The sequence below is a fragment of the Rhamphochromis sp. 'chilingali' genome (genome assembly GCF_963969265.1).
Source record: "Rhamphochromis sp. 'chilingali' genome assembly, chromosome: 17".
Taxonomy (NCBI): domain Eukaryota; kingdom Metazoa; phylum Chordata; class Actinopteri; order Cichliformes; family Cichlidae; genus Rhamphochromis; species Rhamphochromis sp. 'chilingali'.
In genome coordinates, this window is record NC_137944.1 from 23780767 (window position 1) to 23803918 (window position 23152).

At 44.4% G+C, this 23152-nt stretch overlaps 2 protein-coding genes across 4 annotated transcripts in view; both read right to left on the reverse strand.

Moving 5' to 3' along the window:
• The window catches only part of ash1l (ash1 (absent, small, or homeotic)-like), a 125521-nt gene extending 113072 nt beyond the window's left edge, over positions 1–12449 (reverse strand). For 2 of the 3 annotated variants that reach the window (XM_080862830.1, XM_080862829.1), the window contains exons 1-4: positions 11806–12447; positions 10870–10981; positions 6840–7655; positions 1565–6002 (exon numbers count right to left, since the gene is read on the reverse strand). In XM_080862830.1, coding sequence (XP_080718956.1) covers positions 1565–6002; positions 6840–7445 — 5044 coding nt within the window. In that variant the 5' untranslated portion in view covers positions 7446–7655; positions 10870–10981; positions 11806–12447. Of the gene's footprint in view, positions 1–1564; positions 6003–6839; positions 7656–10869; positions 10982–11805 lie in introns of all 3 variants that reach the window. The other variant, XM_080862828.1, reaches the window with a different exon arrangement.
• Positions 12450–14724: 2275 nt separating this feature from the next.
• On the reverse strand, positions 14725–22813 carry rnf115b (ring finger protein 115b). The gene is made up of 9 exons (XM_080862831.1): positions 22465–22813; positions 20803–20861; positions 20600–20660; positions 20296–20510; positions 18872–18940; positions 18666–18744; positions 18408–18501; positions 15119–15234; positions 14725–14979 (listed from the first exon to the last, which is right to left on the reverse strand). The coding sequence occupies exons 1-9, from the start codon at positions 22540–22542 to the stop codon at positions 14857–14859; spliced, it is 894 nt and encodes a 297-aa protein (XP_080718957.1). The 5' UTR covers positions 22543–22813; the 3' UTR covers positions 14725–14856.
• Between the last annotated feature and the right edge of the window lie 339 nt (positions 22814–23152).

Here is a 23152-nt window from a genome sequence, read left to right on the forward strand (position 1 = left end):
AATCTGCCCATCTCAACGGAAACCTCTTTCACATCTATTCACACGTCCTTTTCCAAAACATCCCTTGCACTCTTTTTGCTACACGTCACTATCTCTACACCCACTACCCTGTCATTGTATATTTGTCAACTTCTGTCATTCCCCACTTGCGTTGTGTGGCAACCCAGTCCCCACCCTTGGCCTCCCCTACCTTCACAGTTCTGTCTGTGACCGCTGGGTGACCCCATCTCCTAAACTCTAATCCAGGATTACCCTGGCTTGGTTTGAACTGCATCATGCTGCCTCAACAAGGACCTTTCGGCTTCCCATATTACTCATAGACACACGCATAAACATTAGGTGATACTCACATACAGTCAGCCTACCAGTGCTCATACACACGTTACAGCTCGTTAAGAGCCTCACAGATGAAGCGAGATCTCTACCACGGCACTGTGTCTTACATCAGCAACATTAAACCAACCCAGGTGCTGGGTGTACCGATGGATAGGACTAGGCCCCACATTCTGAGCTTTTGAGGGAAAAGACTACTAAGTATAGCACGTTAACAAAATACTCCACCCTTCTAGCAAGATGAGCCCTGGCAGAAATGCTATATCTATAACTGTGGCTAACCACACACACAAAGGAGCTAGTTTAAGCAATTATGTATGCTTTTTTTGCCATGCTGGTAACCACTACTAAGAGCTACCAAATGTTAGAGCGTATGCAAACAAGATGTCATTGTGTCTTTAAAGTGGGCTTGTTCACTAAAATAAATGACCCATCCAGCTTAGTATTTTTTTTCTTCCTAACACTGGAGAATTGTTAATTTTCCAGTTTTGTTGTGAGGTATGGATTTGAGACCCCAGTTGCTGTGCCATATGGCAACAGCTGCCCACATAAAGGAGTTAGTGCCGGATCTAAATGATTGGACACTGTGCCAGTTTTGCCAGAGCTGTCCAAAACTATAAAGCCCATCAAACAGCAGCCAATCACATTTAGACACAGAATTCACAATACAACTGCATCAGAACTATTTTAGGAAGCATGATTTTGGTGGAAAATTAACTCCTGCAACCTTTAACAATGTCACATTTAATTTGGGTCAAATGATTTTCTGTACAGAAAAGTTATCAAAGACACAAGCTTGAAAAGCTACACAGATCATAAAGGATTTAATGGATGAAATATCCAAGAGGAGGTGAAGGCAAACTGCTCCCTGCTGCTTTAAAATATTACGTTTTTAATAACCTATGCTACAAACATGCCAAGATTATTCAAGCAAGGTATTAAGCAATTATGTTTTCCTGCCACTTTGCATTTACTTTTTTTTTTTGAAGCTCTGCCATAAAATTAATTTTACTATGGGGTACACTAGGAGCACATTTAATTGGAATGCCGTCCAAATACACCATCACTACCTATGATCTACATAAAGAAAAAAAAGAAAAATAAACCACCACCAGAAATTCTCCTTTACTATAAATGTCAACTAAAGCTGAAAATGTTTTTTTGTTTCGTTTTTTTTTTTTTTTTTTAATTATTCCTAACCCAAACAACAGAGATTCCAAAAGTGCCTTACCCATCTCTCTCCTCTCTGCTGATGTTGAGTGTTCCTTCCTCATTGGCCGGTCCATGTGAGAGAAGCTGGAGCTCTCTGTAACTACATCAGTCTTTCTGCTCCTGCCTCCTTTCAGTGAAGTGCGGGTGATTGCTGAAGCAAACAGATTTGTACGCTTTGGAGAATCGTGGGTTTCTACATCCTCTGTGGGAGTGAGAGGCTCCTCATCCTCACTGTCCGAGCAGCCCGCTGGGTCTTCTGCCCGTCCGTCTGAGAAGGAACCCTGGCCAGGAGCCAATTGACTCCGTGACAGCTTTGAGTAGTCTGCTTCAGAGTTGCCTATTCTGAACCAGGACTCAGCTGAGTGGCCCTTTGAGCTGTTGCCCAATGCAAGCCTTGAAGGTCCGAGACAGGACATGGAGCTCTCTTTGCGCTTGTACCTTTCAGCAGATGAGGATGAGGAAGAAGAGGGGGAGTTAGCAGAGGTAGTGGCAGCTTGCTTGCTGGCACTGGTGCTGGAAGTGTCTCGTCCAAAGCGGCATCGCTGTAAAGCCTCTGCCATTCCCAAACCACTAACTCGCTCTCCTTTCCCAGATGTTCCACTGTCAGAAATCCCTGCACTAGCTCGGCTCCCTGATCCACCTCTTGCTGCTTCCTCCCTGTCATCCTCAGCACAGCGTTCTCTGTGTTTGTGCCTGTGTTTATGTTTGTGGTGCCAGTTGAAGGAGAGCTCAGAGGACATGGGTGGGTATAGGACAGGAGGCCGTCCTGCTCCCAGGTACTCCTGCCTTAGCAGCTTGTGTTTTTTCTTGTGAAACTTTGAGTGGTTCAGCAGGAGATGTGATGGGTGGTGATGATGTAAGAAAGATGTGGGGGGAGGTGGGAAAGACGGTGAGTGGTGAGTGTGATGTGATGGGGCCGTATGGGGTGACTGGTGGTGTGGGTGGGGATACAGCGCACTTGCTGGAGGATAACCTCTGTAATAGCCCAACCCCAGAGGTCCTGATGAGTAAGGAACATAGGAGGGGTGGTAGAAGCCTCCACTTGAAAGGGGGAATCCAAGTCCAGGTACAAATGGAACCTCAGACATAGACTCCCTCAGTTTGGGAGGCCGTCCACGTTTCTTCTTCATATCCGGTTTACGAACATAGTGCAACGGGTCACAGGAGTATGGTGGATGAGAGTAGAAGCTGCCAAAGTTAACCCTGAAGATTGTAGGCAGGAGGTCTCTGTGAACATAATGATGCGGTGGAGGGCCACCTGTGCCTCCTATGGCGCCAGCAGCCCTGCCACCCACCCCTGGCACTCTACTTGATCCCGCTGCTATGCCTATTCCGCTTCCGAGCCGGTGCCCTGTGGTGCGGTGAGTTATGCGTATTTCACTTAGTCGCACAACAATCTCGTCCAGCTCAGCGAGGAAGTCTGGGTCGAGCCGTCGGGAGCGTAGCTGTAAGTACTTCTTCTTGCGTTTCCTCTTCTGCCTCTTTAGCTTGTCATAGCCGGGGCAGCCATGGCTTCGGCGTTTGCATTTGTGCTTATGTTTCTCCTTGTGTCCCACTAAGGTTGTGGCGGGAGCTGCTGGGTGAGATCTTCGGGGATCAGGCGATGACCTTGTCCCATGGGGTGATGGAGACGGTGAAGGATGTTCCATAAGTACATTGCTGTGTCGACGCCTGCCCCTTGAGTTAATGCCCATCCCTGGACCCATAGCTGAACCCATGACCCCTGGCATTAATAATCCACCACCCATCCCAGGTGGGATGCCAATTGCACCCAAGCCACCTGCTCCTCCAGCTTTCTCACCACGGTCAGAGGTGCTGTTATTGTCTGTCCCTATACCACTGTCACTGGGCACAGTCTCCTCGCTGTGTGACTCACTCACTGGTGATGGCGTGGCTTCTTTTAGCTCACTCAGAGGGGCAGGGGAGGTGGGATGGAGTGGCCTGGGAGGGGAAAGCTTATGATAATGGTAGTGCTGCCTATAATGGTGATGGTGGTGATGATATCCACGGCAAGATGACTTTTTCTGGGAGGCTACTGGGACACCAGACGATGACATCGAGCCCATGACTGGGTTACGAGGATTAGGAGCTGAAAAGGTTGGAGGAGGAAGCGAAAACGTGTTATGACTATGATGGGAGTTGGAATAGTGAGAGTGACCTGCGAAGTGCACTGAGCCTGGCTCCACAAAGCTACCATCGCTGATGGGACTGTGGCCTCCACTCAACTGTGAGAGGGAGGGTGAGGAAAAAACCTCTGAGGAGAGCTGGTGCTGCTGATGGGACTGTGACTGATGGGGATGAAGAGGGGAAGTGGTGTTTGGAGATATAAAGGTTTCTGAAGGTGACATTGTAGCTGAGACATTAGTTGCCACTTTTGGTTTACGGCCTCTCCTTTTACCCATGTATATTGTGCCCTTTTTACTGACATTAATTTGAGGCCCTAGTTTTCCTCCAAAAGAAGCAGCTAGGGATGACAACGACTGCGTTGCAGCTTCTGCTGTTGCAGCCATGCTACTAGTGGTGCCTTTAGGGGTGTCTTCTGACCTTGGGCCTAAAAGGATTTGACTGAGAATACGCTTCCGCTTAACGCTTTTCATCTTATTGATTTTGCCAATAATAGTTTTCATGATAAGCTGCCCGTTTCCTTTGTTGCGGAATCTTTCCCCTGCTTCTGGAGCCAACGTGGGAGGCTGACCCTCCTGGGGTAAAGTAGGAGGAAGGCGCTTGGGGCGCCCACGTTTCCTAGGCATAGGTTTAGGAGGGTTTAAGTCTACCTCGGGGTGAAGAACAGGTGGGTCCTGTTCTTCTTTGGACTTCAACAAAGATGAAAAGACCTTAGAGGGTTGTAGCTTGTTAGGGGGATTCCCACGGGCCGGTGCATCAAGCCTTGGCATTTTAGACTTTGGCCTTCCTCTTTTTTTAGGCTGGGGTGGGAAGAGCTGTGACACTGAATTTTGTGACACAGGATTTGGTTTGACCTTATTTGGATTTGGGGGCCTGCCTACAGGTCTTTTAACTGGTGGCGTTGGAATTTCCAGGCTTGAAGATAAAGGCATGGTGGTTTTGTTCTCAGTGAAGAGACTGTCCGGGCTTCTCTGACTTTGGGCCTTTAGCATAACACGTGTCCAGCGGGGTTTTCTTCCCCTGCGCTTTTTAAGGGGTTTGCTGTCCTGCTCTGCTGGAGAGTCTAGGGATGAATCAGGAGAGTCATCTCTGAGAGGCGTCTGTGGGCTTTCTTCTTCATCATCTTCATCTTCATCATCATCATCATCATCATCATCTGGCTCCAGTGGGGAAGGTGTCCTTTGTCTAATAGACTCAGTGGGACTGCTAGTCCAACCGCTTCGGTTACTATCCTGGTTGGGACTACGTTTACTTGGACTAGAACTTTTTCCCCTCTCAACTCGTACTGACTGGTTGCTTCCCCCTTTCTCTTTCCCTTCTGGCCTTCCAGTTGCTGCTGAAGGGGGGCACTTGGATAAGTCTCTGGGGATGTCCCTGTCTTGCTCTCGCTCACCTGCACTGCTTTCTTCTGCGAGGGCAGGAGACTCTCGTGCATGGTGTCCTTGTGAGGGAACAGGGGAGCCCAGGTGACTCACTGCACTCACCGTCCTCTGCTCCACCGATGATGATGAAGATGATGAAATTGGACACAATGAAGGTGACGTGGTATGGGGTAAGGAGTGAGCAGGGTGTAACGGTTGCTTAGAAATGCTACTGTTGCTGCTGTCACTGTTGCTTTCATTTGACAGGACTGTCAGGCGGTTATTGCCATAGGTGAATGCTGGGCTGTTGCTGCGACTACTGCTGTTGGTGCTGCTCATGCTGATACTGTTGTTTCCGTTGCTGCTAGCAGCTTTCCCAGTCCCATCCAAGTCCTCGTTCCTCAGCGGCGTCAGGGTAGTTGAATTTTCTAAAATACTGTCTTTGCTTCTAGACCCATATGGCCGACCAGGTGGTCTTGACACAGGAGGTGGAGGAGAAAGGTGAACCATTCTTGAATATGTGTTCCTATTGGCCAAAGCTCTGTCTCGTTGCTTGGCTGTAGGGGCCATAAAGCCTGAGCTCGGAAGAGGAGGGCTGGGATCAATCTTTGCAGGTTTGGCTGGCTTAGGGGTCTTGGATGGTGGACAAGTTGCTATTAGTTGAGCTAATTTTTCAGTGACGGTTGGCGCTCCCCAACTCTGAAGACCTTTGTCCTTATCTCTTTGACTGTCTGTGCTGTAGGTGCATTGAGGAGGCTTAACACCTTCAAGGCTAGGTTCTTTCGTTAAAGATAATGGCGGAGATGGTGAAGATGTCCGGGGGTTGGGTTGCGGAGCTGGCGCTTTCTTCCCAGAGGAATGCGTTTTGCTGTCTGGTGGAGGGCGGTGAAGGTTAAGTGGTCTCTCAGATGTGGTGGTAGCTGCTTTTGTGTCTGACTTTGAATCAGACTTGCAATCCATCTTTGGTGGACCCTGGAAGGGTGTTAGGGAGAAAAGGCAAGGGATTAATGAGAATAATAGAGATGAATAATTATTATGGTAAAGAAATAACAAACACACCACCCAAATTTCTAAATTATATATATATATAATTTTGAATGTGGTAAACAAGCAGCAGAGGCGCAAACTAGGACTGCTTGATTTGCAATTTGAAGAAGGTAATGTACAATATTAAAGTTAAATATTATCTTTTAGATATATACAGCACCAGGTACATCATAATTAAGATGTAAGCAATCTTGCACAACATTAAGCAATATTTTAAAATAAAGCGTAAAACAGAAACTGACACACATCATGACAACACACATGGGAAGTATCAGCAGCAAGTGAATGTTACACATTCATTGGTAAGATCTTTACTCCAACGGTGCTTCACAGGCATGGCCAGAGGGGGAAGTTACCCTCAGCTCAATAACACTTATTAGGGTCAGACTGAGGACAGAGAGGGAGAGTGAGAGAAAGGGGTCATGCGGGGATGGGGGTGGAGAGTACACAGCCAGGCAGAGGACAGACGACACAGACGGAGGGTGATTGAAGGGGCCAGTGAGCGATGAATAGAGGCAAGCCAACTGAGAACACAATGAAAACTAAAGTAAAATTTATGCTCTGCTCTTTACTAGCGTAATAACACTGTGATTACTAGAGTAGCTTTGCTGTAGACCCGTGGCTGACCAATAACATTTTAAGGAAGTAAGGTGAATGAAAATAATTATACTAGTTGTCATCACTGAATGTTTAATTTTGTTCAAAGTGGAAAATCACTGCTGAACCAAAATAAATAAAATCCACAGCATCTAGCCTCCATACCTTTTTTGCCGGAGCGTTCCCATTCATTTGGGAGGGTGTCAGGGTGGTAGTGCTGGCAGGAGGAGGAGCTAGAGGAGGTGGTGTGGGAGCTTTAGCAGTTGGGGCTGTTGAAGATGATGAGATGGGTGGTCTGTTTACACTGGGACTCTTTTCCCTCTCTTTTTCTCTGCCCTGTGAAGGACTCTGGCTCTGACTGCCCGCCCCGTCACCTGTGGCGCCTGCACGGTTTCCACGGGCATTACCTCCTCCACGACCCGTATGCCTCACAGTGGCTCTGAAAGCCGGTCGGCACACATAGTTCTCCAGGATCTTAGGAGGCTTCTTCATGCGTTTCGCCTGGAGGCCAATCTTCAGTTTGACATTGCCCTCAGACAGGCTGCTCTCTTTGATGGAGAAATGGGACTGGTCACCACCGGCACCTCCTGGCCCGCCTGTGCCTCCTGCACCAGCAGATGCGGTGGGGGTTCCCTCCTTCTCTCTGTCCCTCTTCTTTTCCTCCTCTTCTTCTTTCTTCCCACCCGCTCCCTCCTTCTCTCGCTCCCCTGTGGGAGCACCGGACAGGAGAGGGGGTGGAGTTGCAGTCCTCCCTTGAATCTTCTGATCCATTAGATTGTTTGGGGTGGGGGGTGGGGGGGTACAAGTTTATGGAGTTTAAGGAGTGGTTAATGTGGATACCAGGTAGAGTTTTTGTCTGGGGATGGGATAAGGGTGAAGGGGGGAAAGGGGGAGGGGGATAACGGTGAGGGTGAAGCTCTCCTTGCTTTGAGGGCTTCTCTCCCTTCCTCGGCTGTCCAGCCCTATTTCTCCGTCCTTCAACTGCAGGACCAGGGACAGGTAGAGGGGAGAGAAAGAAGAAAAGGGAGGGTAGAGAAGATAAAAATAAATCCCACATTAGTCACTGAAATAGAAAAACAGAAACACTGACAGTTTTAAACAGTCTTAAAATGAACGCTGGTGAAAGGCAGACAGAGAGCAACAATTTTATTATCTGTTTGGTTAGAGTGTCCTTCATCTCATCTCTGACACTTTTTATGGTGCGCTCATCCTCATAGATTATAACAATCTGTGACCTATTTACACAGCAAAGTCCCTTCTACCTCACCTCAGAAATGTAACCTTAGGAACAAGGACTTTGAATTGTCCACCTGCGATTTCCAAAGCAGATTTACTTTAGAGCAGTGGCTTCCAAACTAAGTGCCTAGAGACAGGTCCAGGTGTGGTTAGGGTTTTTTTTTTTTTGAAAAGAAAAAAAATTATTATTGCAGGATCATAGAAAGTGGTGAATGACAATTTTCAGTTTACTATGCCAGCGCACATCAAAAGGCCTTGACTGATGCTAAAGACAACAGCATTTGTCAGAAACGCCTGTGAAAGCCACCAGTCATATGGCTTTAACTAGACCAGGGATAGCAACAAGTCAACATAATGCCAAGCAAGCTCTAACCCAGAAATGGCAAGAACGCATCTATGACTGCATGCAAGTGTCTGTCACGGGCATGGATATAAATTAGAAGCCAGTGGAGTTTAGTCCAAAAGTAATAACATTGTAAAAATCAGGCCCAATAGTTCATTTGTCTGACAATACAATGAAAATAGCCACTCGTGCCATTCCAGATGGCATTAGAGGCTATTTTCCCCCTTGAAATTTTGTTTGGCTTGCTCTTTGGTGTTCCTTGGAGTCAGTAGTTGATCCCACAGCACTGCCACATCCTTCCAAGTGTTACGGAGTAAGATGCAGAATGAGCAATCCCTTAAGTGTTCTCATTAGCTGCAGTGAAAACGGTTGCCTGTGATAGTGGCAGCTCACAGCTCACACGCTAGCAGCAGAGAGCAGCATGCTTCTTAATTGTCCTCTTTGGGAGGACAGCCCAATTCAATGAAGTTGTCTACAGCTCCCCGCGGCCTCTGAGTGATTTAATGCGGATTTGCCCCCAAGCAGGTGCTTTCTCTGGGTGAAGTCATTTGGAGGCAATTCAGAACTGTGACCTCAGCACACTAGGTCTCTGGGACTAGACGAGAGGATCCAGCCGCCTTTTCCAGCCTGAGTGATCAAGCGTCAACATGCCGGCGGTTTTTCTGCATCCTACATTAGTGGAGAGCACTAAAGGAGGTACTTAATGGAGCCTCAGGAAAGTCATACAAGTCATCACATCAGTAAAGCATCACGGTAAGATGAGGGGGGAAAAGGAAAAGGAAATCTTCCTTGCTATAGTCTTACACCATGTTTGTTTTGGATTATGACAGTGGAAAACAGTAGTAGAGATTTTTTTAAACCACACAGTAAACACTGCAGAATTTTTGGATTCTTGCCTGCGGTTCCCCACATGGTCCTTTCAGTGTTTATTTCAATTACTCACTCCATTTTGCCTCAAAACTGCACACTCCCCCTCGCTACACATACCACACTGAAAATCACACCTCCCACTTTTCTTTAACACTCCATCAATCTCGGTGTTCTTTCCCCCGGTTTTCTTTAAGCTTTTCCATCCTCTTCCTCCTCGATTTCGCAAACTTGGAAAGCACTGAGAACAGCACACAAACTAAAGTCACTGTGTTCCCACTTTAATCAAAAACACATTTCACCCATCACCCACCCCACCAACTCCCTTTCCCTGTGTCCTTTTTACACACAGTGACAAATGTTCTCCTCTTTCTTTTATGCTCACGGTGATGGGAGCTGCTTCCGTCGCACAACAGCAGCAATGCCAAAAATAAGCCACTTTAGTACCCAACTCTGTGGACAGCTAGTGACACAAGTCGGCAGAAAAGCCTCCCAGAGAGTCAAAACATTCCCCTCACCTCTAACAAGCTAAGTCAGGTCATTTACTGGCATTCGCTCCCCTGCTGATAATCTGACACCAGGCCACATCGCTTTCTAATTTCTCATTGATCAGCCTTAACACTCAAGTGTATCATTTTCATGTCTAGCGCTGAGGTACTTTTTGTATATGTGAAGCAGTTAAACTGCACTACAGTCATTTCATTGCCATAGTCATACTGCAAAACAACTGAATAGCAACACTTGTGGTTTTGAAGGCTGATATTAGTCACGCCTGTCTGTCCTTTGCTTTTGTTTTCTGAGAAGACCAGTATGCAATGCTATGAACGCAAACAAATGCCAAAAGAAAAACGACAAGATTCAACAATCAATTTCACTCCAACAACCTAAGAAATAGCAGAGCAGGGAGGAACGTAGTAAACAACTCCTGCTCCCCCTCTCTCATTTCTTCCCCCCTTTACTCCCTCCCTCCTTTCACTCCCTCCTCACTTTTGCACACGTTGTTCATAACTGCTTATTTCCCTTTGGCCATAGCAATAGTATCCCACCCACCCACCAACCAACCCACCCCCTGCATCATTCACATGAGGGCTGGCGTCTGCCCTGAGAGCTCCCTGTCATTTCCAGAGCTCCACTGGTATTACTACAGGGCCGTGCTCAGAGGAGGGGGTGGAAGCAGGCAAATTCCTCTACTACTACAACCACCAGCACCACCACTGCCGCCGCTGCTTTGTATCACCCAGCAGCGGAAGTGCTATAGAATTGTAACAGACCGTTGCTTTAAAAAAGAAAGAAGCGGGGACAATGATTAAACTCCGTTAACTCGCTGCGACAAAGCGGAACAGAGAGGCAGGTGTCATTCACACCTGCACCGTGCAAACATCTCCCCCAGCAGCTCAGGGAAGTTCAACCAGAGGACTTCCAGTACAGCGCAAAAACATGCGTGCACTTTAATTTAGAACAAGAAGAAACATGGCTAACCAGAGCATGAGTGAGCAAACCAAATAATGTTATCTGCTTTCGGTTTCCTGTGCAGTCAACACAGCCCCTCAAGGGACCAACTCATGAGTCTGCGAACCGATCAGCCCTAATTTCCCCCGCAACTGCCCTTATCTAGTCATACTCGTAATTACTGTCTTGATACAAAAGAAACCGAGTATCTACATGCGGTTCTGCAAGCATGCTTTTGGGGTGGGAAGACGTCTACTCCTGCGTAAACAACACCTATCAATGTGCATCATTTCCACTCACCTCTGAAATAGTCCAGAAACGGTGTTCACATTATTTGGCTGTGTCCTGTCTTCTTGTGTATCAACGTGGTGGCCACATTTCCCCCCCTTTTATTAAAATTATCTTCCAACAGCTGAAAAGCCAAAATGAAAATTAAAAAAAAACATGATCAGAACAATTTAAAAAGGGCTACAGTTTAAATATATCTCAACGCTGTTGTAGGAGTATTACAAACAACCTCAAACGGAAACCACTGCACACAGCTCCTGACCACTCACTAAAATTGATCGTTAACCTTGCCAAGCTCCAAGACACAAAGTTGCTGAGTGCCAACATGCAAAGCACCCCCACTCGCTCCCCCTTAACAATTTTATTTCCACAACACTTAGCACTAACAGCCGGAGCGGTAAAGTAATAGATCGCCACTTGGAGCTTAATATAACCCCATGCATCACGAAAGTGTTGTTTATTTTGTAAAGAGTCAGCCCGTACAATCAGTCCAATAATAGACACGGGGCTACAGTCTGTATCAATGGCATTGGCAGCAGCTAACTAGCCATCTACAGCAGCCTGTTTGAGAGCTATTTAAGCAAATTTCACTTAACTTAGACGCCGTGTAGGCAGCAAATGAATAACAAACGCCTACAGCTTTCATACAATTTGTGTAAACCGAGTGAAAGTGACACAACCCGGGACAAGTGATGTACATAATCTTGCATCTCCGTCACATTCTCGCAGGCACTCGTGTTACTACATCTCAGCTACGACGGCTAGCGATGCACTAGCAAGTGAGCTAAACCAGAAAAAAATCTCCCAACATTACCTCAAAGACAAACGCGCAATTAAATCTGCTTAAAAACGCGAGTAAAACAAAAACAGGGACTTATATTCCGGCGGTATAAAATAAAAGGATGCAGGGCTGTGTGGGTTATTTAAAAAAAAAAAAAAAACACTAACTGTCAACAAAATGGCGGCTGCGTTGAATCAACAGAGACCCGAAATGGATCTCCCTCTTATTTCTTCGTCCTCGGTGCCTAAATCCTTTTTTCCTCACGGCGACTGGTATCCGTAATATCTCCCGAGATGCTCCGAAATCCACTCCGACACACCATTAGCTGGGCCTGGATGTGTCAGCGCGGGCCTCTCTCGTCAATCGGGCCTCCATGTCTGCTCAGCCCGTATCGCTACTGTGTCAGTACAACACGGGCATTCTCGGTCCCTGAGAGGAGGGAGGGAAGGAGGACGGACCGAGGAGGGCGGAGGGGAGAGGAGAGGAGGTGAGGAGAGGAGAGCAAATGTCGGTTGTACGCGGTTCCTGCGGTCCCCAGTCATTGACAAAAATGACTGTGTTTCATTATTTCGCTATTTTCGGTTGCACTAGGGCGAGGGTGTGTTTGGCGGTGCGCAACAGTCAACTGTCAAATCCCGGTTTCGTGCCTCCTTTCAAGGGGTCAAGCCTATAAATAAACCACCCTGCCCTCTGTTGTCATGTTCGACTCTGATGGATTGGGCGACTAATCGATCACCCTCTGGCGTTGTTTTTTTTATCCTTTCCTTTTTTATTGCTTGTTTGGTTTTTGGCTATTACATTTTTGTATTTGTTTTTTCTGGATAATAATAAAAAGCTGATTAAATGATTTAAAACTGTCAAGAAAAATTATTCTTTTATTTGATTCTGTCTCACCTGATCTCTAGCATCTGCTTCTGTCACACTTCTCTGAGGTTTTCCTCTTTTCTTCCTGCCTCACAGCTCCGCATCCCTCCTCTACACACGTCCAAACTATAACTAATATCCTCATTTATAATTTTGTCCATCCTGGCAGCTCCCAATAAAAATCTTATAGCATATTCAGCTCTGCCACTTCCTGGCTTTTTATCAGTGCAACTGTCTCCAAAGCGTACACCGTACTAGGTCTTGTAAACCTTCCCCTTCACTCTTGCCCCAAATCATCCCTGACGCGTCTCCACCCACTCATCCCTGCCTGCCCTCTCTTCTTCCCCTCTCTCCAGCGCTGTCCTTTGTTTTGAATGATTAACCTCAGTCATTTAATGGCATCTACCCTAACTACTACCCCTGCTCCTTGCAGCTTCACTGTTACACCTCCCTCCCTCTTATTCACACACACGTATTCTGTTTTACTTCTACTTTCTTTCATTCGCTCTCTCTCCAGAACATACCTCCACCTCTCCAGGCTCTCTTCCACCTGCTCCCTACGGATCACAGTGTAGATATATATATGGACAGCAGCTGTACTGGTTAGGGATTAATACATTTAATGTTGCATCTCTAATGAATACACAGCTAAGCACTGTTTGTGCTGCACTTTTAAAACCACTGCAGCTGGGCTCCCACTTGTAAGGACAGTAGCCACTGTACTAAATCATACTTATTTATATGCTTACTGACCACTTTATAAGGTGCATCTGTCCACCTGCTCATTAACCAAAAAGGTCAGCCAATAACACAGCTCAATGCATAGGCATGTGGACTTGATCAAGATGGCCTGCAAGAGTTCAAACCAAGTATCAGAATGTGGGAGAAAGGTGATTTAAGTGGCTTTGATTGCGGTGTGGTTGTTAGTTCATGACAGGATAGTCTGAATGTTTCAGAAACTGCTGATCTACTGGGATTTTCACACACTAACATCTCTAGAGTTTACAGAGAATTGTCTGAAGAGGAGAAAATATCAAGTGAGCATAAATGTCTAGTTGATCTCAGAGGAAAATGGACAGACTGGTTTAAGCAGATAGAAAAAGAGATACTACGGCCTCTCTGCGTGAAATTTCATGTTCTCCTCGTGCCTACATGGGTTACCTGGGAATTCCAGCTTGCTCCCATAGTCCAAACACATGCATGTTCAGTTAACTGATCGCTGCTGTTTGAAACGATATAAAGCAGGGAAAAAGCAGCTTAGATAACATTTGGGGTCTGAAACAAGTGAATGCTCATAATTTTTGCTTAATAAATGAGTCATATTAATTCATAAAAGGTGTGACAATTCCTCTGCTGTCATACACTAATAGATTGATATCTTAGACGAGCAGTTTGACTATATAATGTGACTATTTTCTGAAGAAGAGCTATGTGGGGGGGTTTTTTGTTTGTTTTTGGTATGAATTCCTGTTAAAGCATACAGAGGTTTCAAATGGACAATGTCATCGAGCAGTTACTGACCACAAAATGCAAAAGAGACAAATAGAACTGGCAGATATGCACATAATTATATCTTAATCCAGTGGTTTTTGAGCTGTGGGGCAGGCCCCAGTGTTGCTGTGCACATAACCAGTTGAAAATGTGAACTGAAACCAAGATAAATGAATCTTCTTCTTCTTCTTTTTTAAGGGAAAATAAAGAAAGCGTATCTTGCTGATGCCATTACGCTGCCCTTAAATAAAATTGAACACGGACCTTTTTTATTGTTACGTTTTTATAAAAACTGTGGGCTCTGTAGAATGAACAGTTTTTGGCTTAGAAAGTTTGGGAAACACTATGTTTTTCTAAGTGACTGGTTAATATCTGCTTCTAAATCTCAGATATGTTAGGGAGAAAAGACAGAGGACAGTAAAGATCACTGGGTTGGGCTTTAATAATGGCTGTACACAGGTAAAAGGTCAACAATATACTGCATTAAGAAACTCTCTTACCAAGAGAATAATGCATAATTCTGTGAGTTCCTCTTTGACAGCCACAGATAGCTCAGTGGGGATTAGTTCATGACATCAAAATCAGTCATTCGGAAAACCACCTAAGAGTGCAGCGTAACAAGGAGGACACATCACCTCTGAATTTTGTCAGCAAACTCTCAGATGTAGCATAAAATGGTAACTATGCTGGAGTAGAAGTTCCTTAAACAGAGATGCGTGAACCAAGTGAGAGTTAAAGCTGCAAATTATGACTCTGACACATCTGTTTTATTTAAAAGCAGCTGATGTGGGGAGCAAAATTTCCGACGTGGGAGGCGTGACTCCTGAAAACAGTAAAATGAAGTAGAGTTGTCTTCACGTTTCTCAGATCGCCTGCCTCTCCTGTTGCTCTGTCCTGAGGGAGCGGGCTTCTGCGGGTTCCGATGTGGGCGGGAGGCTGTTGTCGACGCCATCGAGGCTTTTGCGGCACACGGGGCAAGTGTCGTGCTTTGAGAGTAGAAAAACTCTTGTTAATCAGCAGAAACTATGTGACACAACACTCTTTATAGCATGCTACAACCTGGGAAATCTTTTATTTTTATTACCAGACCTTTAAACCCCTCAAACCCACTGACCGCAGCCTTACCAGCTCCAGCCACGGCACTATACATTCACTGTGGAAGTGATGAAGGCAGGGAAGCTTCCTTACAGTTTCCCCTAATGAATATTCTTCCCTGCAAACCGGACACTCCAGTCTGCAATCTAACCGGGAAGAAATGGAAGGAAAAAGTATGAACGAGTATGTGGAAGAAGACAAAACCAAAAAAAATCCAGTTATTAGACAGGTCTGTAGACTATTACAGTGTAACAAGGTGGTACAGACTATATACTTAATATGATTTATAACATAGTTCTCAATACATAATATTAAGTGGTCTCTTTTTACAACAAAGATGAAACAAGGAAAGATTAGTGGAAAGGATAATGGGCAGTATAAAGAAGATAAAAGTAGGGAGAGGAACGTAAGAGGTAGGAAAGAAATATGATGAGGGAAGGAAAGATGGAAGGAGATAAATAATACAGGAGAAGGAAAGTAAAGCTACAAGGACATAAATAAGGAAAAGTAAAATAACTGCAATGGACAGGGAGTAAGCACAGTGAGAGGAGAAAAGAAAACATAGATGACAGAAAGAAAACAGAGAAATAAGAAGGAAGAGGAACTGGATATAAATTACAGAAACACAGCAGGTGTAAAGGGAACATAGCTAAAGGAAAGGAAAGATAAGAGAGGGAGGAAAATATAGGAGAGGGAAAATAGATATAGGATGATGGTGATAAGAGGAAGAGGAAAGGAAATGTAGGAATAGTGAAAGAATAAATAAATGCTATGAGGAGGCAAGGAACGTGAGAAAAACAAAAATAAGAGGAAAAGACAGCATGAGGAAACCTATGAAAGGTAAAATAATTACTGGTAGGAGTATTACATGAAAGACACAACAAAGAAATTCAAGTCTTCATCTTCCAGCTGCTCTCATTAGGGGTCACCACAGAGGATCATCTGCCTCCATTTCACCCTGTCCTTAGCTCCCTCTTCTGTTACACCAACCCTCTGCATGTCCTTCACTGTATCAATGAATCTTCTCTGTAGTCTTTTTCTTTTGCTCCTGCATAGCAGCGCCATCTTAAGCATCCTTTGTCCAATTATATCCACTATCCTAACCTGAGCTGTCCCTCTGATGTACTCATTTCTAATCTGGCCCATGCTGGTCACTCCTAACAAAAATCTAAGCATCGTCAAATCTGAGACATCCACAAATCTGCCTCCTGTATTTTTATCACTGTCTCCAAACCATATATCACAGCAGGTCTCACAACCTTACCCTTTCACTCTTACTGCTATTGTTCTGTAAATAAATCCCTGACACTTGTCCCACCTGCTTCCTTCTACTGACTTTCATTCATCTTCTCTCCAGGTCATACCTCCACCTGCTCCCTGGCCTCTCTACTCTCACAGTGTCGTCTGTGAGCATCATAGTCCATAGAGACTCCTTCCTGGCCTCATCAGCCAGCCTGTTCATCACCACTGTAAACAAGAAGGGATTCAGTGGTGCTCCCAGATGTAATCCCACCCCATCTTGAATCCATTTGTCACTTCTACTGCATACCTCACTACTGTCTCATTGTCCTCATAAAAGTCCTGCACCACCCTTATGTACTTCTCTGCCACTCCTGACTTCCTCATGCAGTACCACATTTCCTCTATTGGTATCTTATCTACACCCACGTAGACCTTCTCTGTATTTCCTAATAAACACTCTCAAAGCAAATATCACATGTGCAGTGCCCTTCCTCAGCATGAACCCATACTGCTGCTCACTGATCAACAGCTTTCTTCTTGCCCTAACTTCAACAACTCTTTCCTGTATCTTCATAGTATGTTTCTTCAGCTTTATCACTCTGTAGTTACTACATCACTATCCCATGACTTTTTCTTTAAAAATCACTTAGCAGTACACTTCTCCAGCATTCCTCCAGCATTCTCTCACTTTCCAAAACTGTGTTAAACAATCTGGTTAAAAAGTCTACTGCCCTCTCTCCTAGACGTCTCCATACCTTCACAGGTATGTAATCTGGACAAACCACCATTTTAATCTTCTCATTTTCATCATTCATCAGCTCTTCAAAGTTTTAATCTCATCCTTGACTATATTCATTAGCCATTACCATTTCTATTCTTGATCACCCTAACCTGCTGCACATCCTTTCCATCTTGAGGAAAGCATGTCCTTCTCTCCTTCCTTAGTGTCCAGCTTTATATACAACTCACTGTAAGCTTTTTCCCTTTGCGTTTTCCACTTCTATTTGTAGTTGTATTCTATTTTATTCTATTGTATATAGTATTTTATTTTATTCTATTCTATTGTGTACAGTATCTTATTCGTATCCCATTCCCCATATCCCATGTAACTTTGCACTGTCCACTTTCTGCCGTAACAAAACAAATTTCCCATGTGTGGGACTAATAAAGGTTATCTTATCTTATCTTATTCTCTCTTTGCCGTACGCCGAGCCTCCAAACTTTCATAATCTCCCTGACTATCCCACTTTTTCTTCAAATACTGCACTTTACTTCTTCATTCATTCTACCACCAAGTCGTCTAGTCTTCTTTCCTCTGTCTAGAGCAGGGATATCAAACGCCATGGGCCACATACAGCCCAGTTTGAGTTTAAGTTAACCGGACCAGTAAAACTAAATGATAAAAAAGTTCTGGTAGTTTAAAGTATAAAGTTTTGGTTAATTTAGAGAAAAAAAGTCAGACACTTCTATAGAAGATTAAAAGAAACCGCTTTCTGTTTTTCCACTGTGATTTAACTGTTTATCCATTACTTAATTACTTTGGTGTGGGGAGGTCTTTATTATTAGAAAAGGTGTAAAACTTGTGAAAATACAGTTAAACAGTCAAAATCACTTCTGCACGCCTTCACATTTTCCAGAGTTGTTCAGTGGGCTGGATCTCTATGGCACATTTATCTTGACCGGGCCGATTCTGGTCTCCGGGCTTCATGTTTGACACACCTGGTCTAGAGGATACACTTTTTCGGCGGGTTCCCTCACCACTTCAGCTGTACTTTCCCAGTCATCTGGTAACTCTTCCCTACCACCGAGGGCCTGTCTCAACTCAGCTCTGTGCAACATTCTTCCTTTCTTCAACTTAAACCATTTAATCCTCAGAACAGGGAAAGTAAAGAAGTAATTACGGAGTGAGGAAAGAGGAGGAAGGGCAGAAAATATCAAAAGTAAAAGAAATGCAGAAGGACTGTATGTGTATCTTATGCAAATTCCAATGTCATATGTCAAAATTTTTAAAAAGCTACTGAGCTGTACTGGAGAGATCATGTGATCCGGTGTACATGTGCCATACTGGAATTCCCACCTGTCTGTTCTTGAGAGATGCAAACGGTTGGAAGGGATGAGATCATCTCCTTTTCTGCTGGGGGTGGACCTGTGTTCTCCAACTGTCCTAATAACTGTGTGAGTAGGAAGAGAAATGAGTGGTACGACTACAAATAGGTGAACAGATGAATGGAGAATTGTGTGCAAATGATTTTATGTGAGTGTTTCAATAAAAGAAAACAATGAAGTAACGATGCTAGCGCAGCACTTCATAGACACTAGCTCTGGTGTCACTGACCTCCGTGATGACAGAGTCAAGACCGCTCTGACCCCACGCATAATCTCCAGGGTTTGAGTACAACTGAAGCATGCTGGATCTGAGAAACGAACCAAAAGGGAGAGCAGAACAAAACAAGAGGGCGCGTGAGAGAGGGGGCGGTTGTCACACAACTTTAGATTAATTCAAGAGCAAGTGATGTGAAATCTAAAATTAAAACCGTTTACAGTGCAGCTGGTGCAGCGCCGGGGTTTCCGTTGTTGGCAAACAGGCCAGCCAAGAACTGCTGCACCATCCTTAAATGAGCAGAAACGGACAGCTTTAGAGTGCTTAAACCAGGCTTTACTGTATTTTCACAGCTTCAGATCATACAGTCACTTTATTTTAGTTGGACTTAGTAAAGTCAACAGCTTTAAACATCAACCGATGTATAAAGCTGTTCTCTATAGTACGTATCATCCAATATACACTTAGTCTGATACTGAACTGTTTTTGACTGCATGCATGTGTAAAGGGAAGGATAATGATTAAAAGCATAGACTGTATATAAAGGATGAATGTTTCCACCTGTAAAAAGTTGTCAGAAAGTACTTTTCTGATGAGTTTATGATCTCATTTGCTATTTTCATGTCTTACTGAATACAAAGTGATGTTTTTTTTTTATCAACCCAATATGACTCAAAATTGAGGACAAAAAGCAAGGTATGCTTTAGGCCCTAAAGCATACCCTAAAGTTTAGGGTGTGCCTTCTGTGGGATTGGTAAGTCACTACTCAGTGAGTGGGGAGTGTCCCATGGGTTCTCAGTAAGATCCACCCTTTGCTCATGCTGTCCAAGGGGCTGAACAATGAAGTCAGTGTGAAAACACCAAAAACTGCAATTCCTCTAATGGCCACTTCACTCCAAAATCAAGTCAGTCCCCACAGACTCCCATATTTTAATTTCAAACTTTACAACACTGAAAAGAATGCTTACAGCCTGATAGAGAAACTGGTTTTGGCTTCTGTGGATAGTGTTGCCCTTCAAAATAGTATTTTATTAGTATGCAGCGCTGAAAGCGACTAAGCTGCAGCTTTTTCACAAGAGCTCACCACAGTGGTTAGCTGTGGACGTTTGAGAGATTTGTATCTCCAGCTGTAATTGAACCACCAACCTTTCACTTGCCAAGAAAAAGTGTAAACCATTACACTACGCAGTAATTAGTGGACTATATCTGCAGCGTCGGTCGATGAGCACTTCACTCTCTCATCTAAACACGGTCACTTCTGGCTGCACAAAACTGGGATTGGATTCAAAATGCAGAGACCAAAATCACAGCGGTTATATCTGTTTCATTTGGGAGTCTGTGTTTATCACTGGAAATATTAAATCATTACTGAGGTATCCTTACATGTGAAAACTTCACAAATATAAGAAATTAAAATATTACCTGTGAATTGGAAGGTAAAGGTCAGTATATTTTCACAAATTTGAACCTGTAATGAGGTTGTTCACCGATTTAAACAAACGTAGTTTGAAACTGGTAGTATATGCATGATATTAAAGTTTTGGTCTTGTTATTGATCTTGGTTTTCATTTCTCATTGGCTGTTGTTTCTGTATCGATAACACAGCACCCTTGCGGTCATGTTTCTGTGTACCATGTTCACACACCCTTCAACTGCAGGCCTTTGTTCGAAGGTCCTAGACGGTGTCTCTTGCTCTGGGTTGGAAGGAGACTCTGGTTCTGTGGCCTCAGCAGGGCCCGGTGATGCTGGAAGAAGACGGCTCTGACCAGCAGATCCCTGCTCACCGTCATCAGGGTCGGACTCGGAGGAGGGCGGATGCGACAGCAGAGCAGAGCGCTCCATAAACAGCAGCTGCCATAACTTGGCGAGAGACCAGAGAAGCAATGTGTCAAACAAAGCTTTAGAGAAAGAGGAGTGTTCCTATTAAAATGCCATTTGTTAGGACGTACTTCTGAGAGCAGTGAGTTTGAATCTTCACTGGGAACAGATGCTCTGCTGGTCTGCAGGAGACTAGACAGTAAAGAAAATCTGTCAGTGGTGTTAAATGGAAAATTCATACATGCTTCACTCATTATCATTCTTTAACGAGGTATATTTAAAATGCTTTCACGTGTTCCTTTTTTTTTTTTTTTTAAATCAGAGAAAGCCATACCTGGAGTCTTCTGTTACTTCCTCAATGAAGCCAGAGTCACATCTGGGGCATACGAAATCCTCAAAGACAGAAAAGCTTTTTTATAATAAGCTCGTTTACTGTCACTGCCATTTCATTTCATAAGTACAGGCATTAATCTGTTAATCCTCAGGCAAGCCTGTCCGCAAAATTTTAGAGGCTGGCTGCAGGGATTGGGCTGGAGTTGAATACAAATTTTTGGCACACAGCCGACGTCCTGGTTTTTATTCTGGAGGTGATCTGCGCAGGCCAGTCAAGTTTCATCTCTCTTCACTGTAGTGTAGACAGTGTCAGTCTCAATACAGCCACGAAGATGGGCTTCAATATGCTTTACCATCCAGGAGTGGTCATAGTGTGGTCATATGTTGTGCATACTCACTGTCTCTATTGTTTAAGATACCAGAGCTGCAGCATTGTGATTGACTTTTCAGTGTTTATAACTGAAAACACAACTTTAAAAGCACAATGCCAAGCAGCCACTATAAGAAAGCCACATGCTGTTTGGCAGGGTTGACCTGGGAGGAACTTTGCAGTTCAATACTGAATTAGATAGTCTGTTTGAAGTATTTTCAGACTATGTTTAAAAAATATACCCTCTTCCTGAGTGTCAGGAGGTAGATCGGTTTGTCTACTATCCTGAAAGTTGTTGGTTTGATTTTCCTTAGTCTGAATGTCAAAGTATCCTTGGGCAAGATATTGAACCCGGATGCATTCATTGGAGTGCAAGTGTGTATGTGAATATTAGGCAAAAAGCGCTTAGGCATCGAAAATAGTGCTTGTATGAATGTGCGTGTGAGTGCATCAGCCTAGTTTGTAGTAAGAGCACAAAATGAGCACAACAGGTTATATAAGTACAGCCCTTTATATTGATTTTAACAGATATATACAATAAAAGAAAGGATTCAGTATTCACTTTAGAATTTTGTTTGCTGGTATTATGAACATCCAATAATTTAGACGTTGATTTAATAAATAAAGTATTACTTTAGGGACACCCTCAAACCAAAAGGAATAACAACAGAAAGTCGGGCGTATTCCTAAAATCCTGCTAACGTGCGTTTTCGTTCTGCGTCACCTAATACCAGTGCGTAATTACGCCACGAAAAGTGCCAGCTGCGCAACAAATGCGCTCCACTGTGCGCTCTCCGTTTTACCTCCAAGAGAAACTGACTCAAAGTAAACGAAGTTCAACCTTTCAGTCCGCCACATCAAGCTGAATGTGTGTCATTAAACAGCAATGGAGAAATATTTTTTAAATCCTGGTGGTAAATGTGGCGACACCTACACGTCCCTCTGACTTCTCTTACACACAGCTGACGGGAGACAACTAGACACAAAGTGGCCAACAGTGGCGCTTCTAAATATGGCAACGTGAATCGCCACATTTTACTCCCTCACCCGCTCTAATAAGACTTCAGTACTCGCTGTGTGCACACGAAAACCCAAAGACTGGCCGCCATAGCCACATGTGTGCTTTAAGGGTTCCAATTATTATAGGTTTTGGAGATAATAGTTACTAATCAATCAGTTAAATCGGTTTGAAGAATCGGTTAATATTAATTCCACACCCTCCGGGGAGGAGAAATCGTGGGTGATGCTCAGGCCAGCACGTGTGGAGCAAAAACACTCTCCAAAGCAACTCACCGGGAGTTTGGGGTTTGTTTCACATTTACAGCAGTGACAGAAAAACCGGACTTGTGGCGTATCCCCAGCCTCCGCCATCTTCACGGTGAAGCGCAGTCCCTGACGTAGCTGTGGCAGCCCATAAAAGTCTCAGACGGCTGTCAGACGGATCAGAGCGGTCCAGGAGGGTGTTGATGTGTCCCAAAACCAAACTAAGACCTTTTTGAGAGGACACAATCTTCACACTGACGTTTTGATAAGCAAAACGCATGAAGGGTTTCTCTAGACTGGTTATGCCAATAATAAACGTGTTTAGAAAAATATGTAATAGGCGGACTCGATCTTCCTCTGGTGGCAGCCGCAAAGATCAAGTTGCAGCCACCCGAGCTTAAATTTAAGCAACAAGTTGTAAGCATGACACCAAGGATGTAGTTTCCTTTCAGTTTGTTGGGTGTCGCCAGAGACGCTTCTCTCTTATGAAAAAAAGGCCCTAAATTTTTGGTGTAAAACAGAAGTGTCTCACTCCTTTTAATTCGTGGATCACACAGTCTGAAAGTCGAAAGAGAGAAATATTTCTTGTTGTGTCTTGAGCATGGACGTGAAGCAAATCTGTGAGGAATGTTTTCAGCACCTTGTTGAATTGACTTTATGGGCTGAACTGCTAGTTTAAGATGATACTGAATAGAAGCTGCTTGTGGGTTTACACCTC

Excerpts from the sequence above, each read along its gene's own strand:
- rnf115b (XM_080862831.1), bottom strand. The coding sequence starts at position 22,542 with ATGGCGGAGGCTGGGGATACGCCACAAGTCCGGTTTTTCTGTCACTGC. Across the intron at positions 20,661-20,802 it reads GAAGTAACAGAAGACTCCAG|TCTCCTGCAGACCAGCAGAG; the intron begins GTATGGCTTTCT and ends TTTACTGTCTAG. Across the intron at positions 18,745-18,871 it reads GGCGCTGCACCAGCTGCACT|ATCCAGCATGCTTCAGTTGT; the intron begins GTAAACGGTTTT and ends TTCGTTTCTCAG.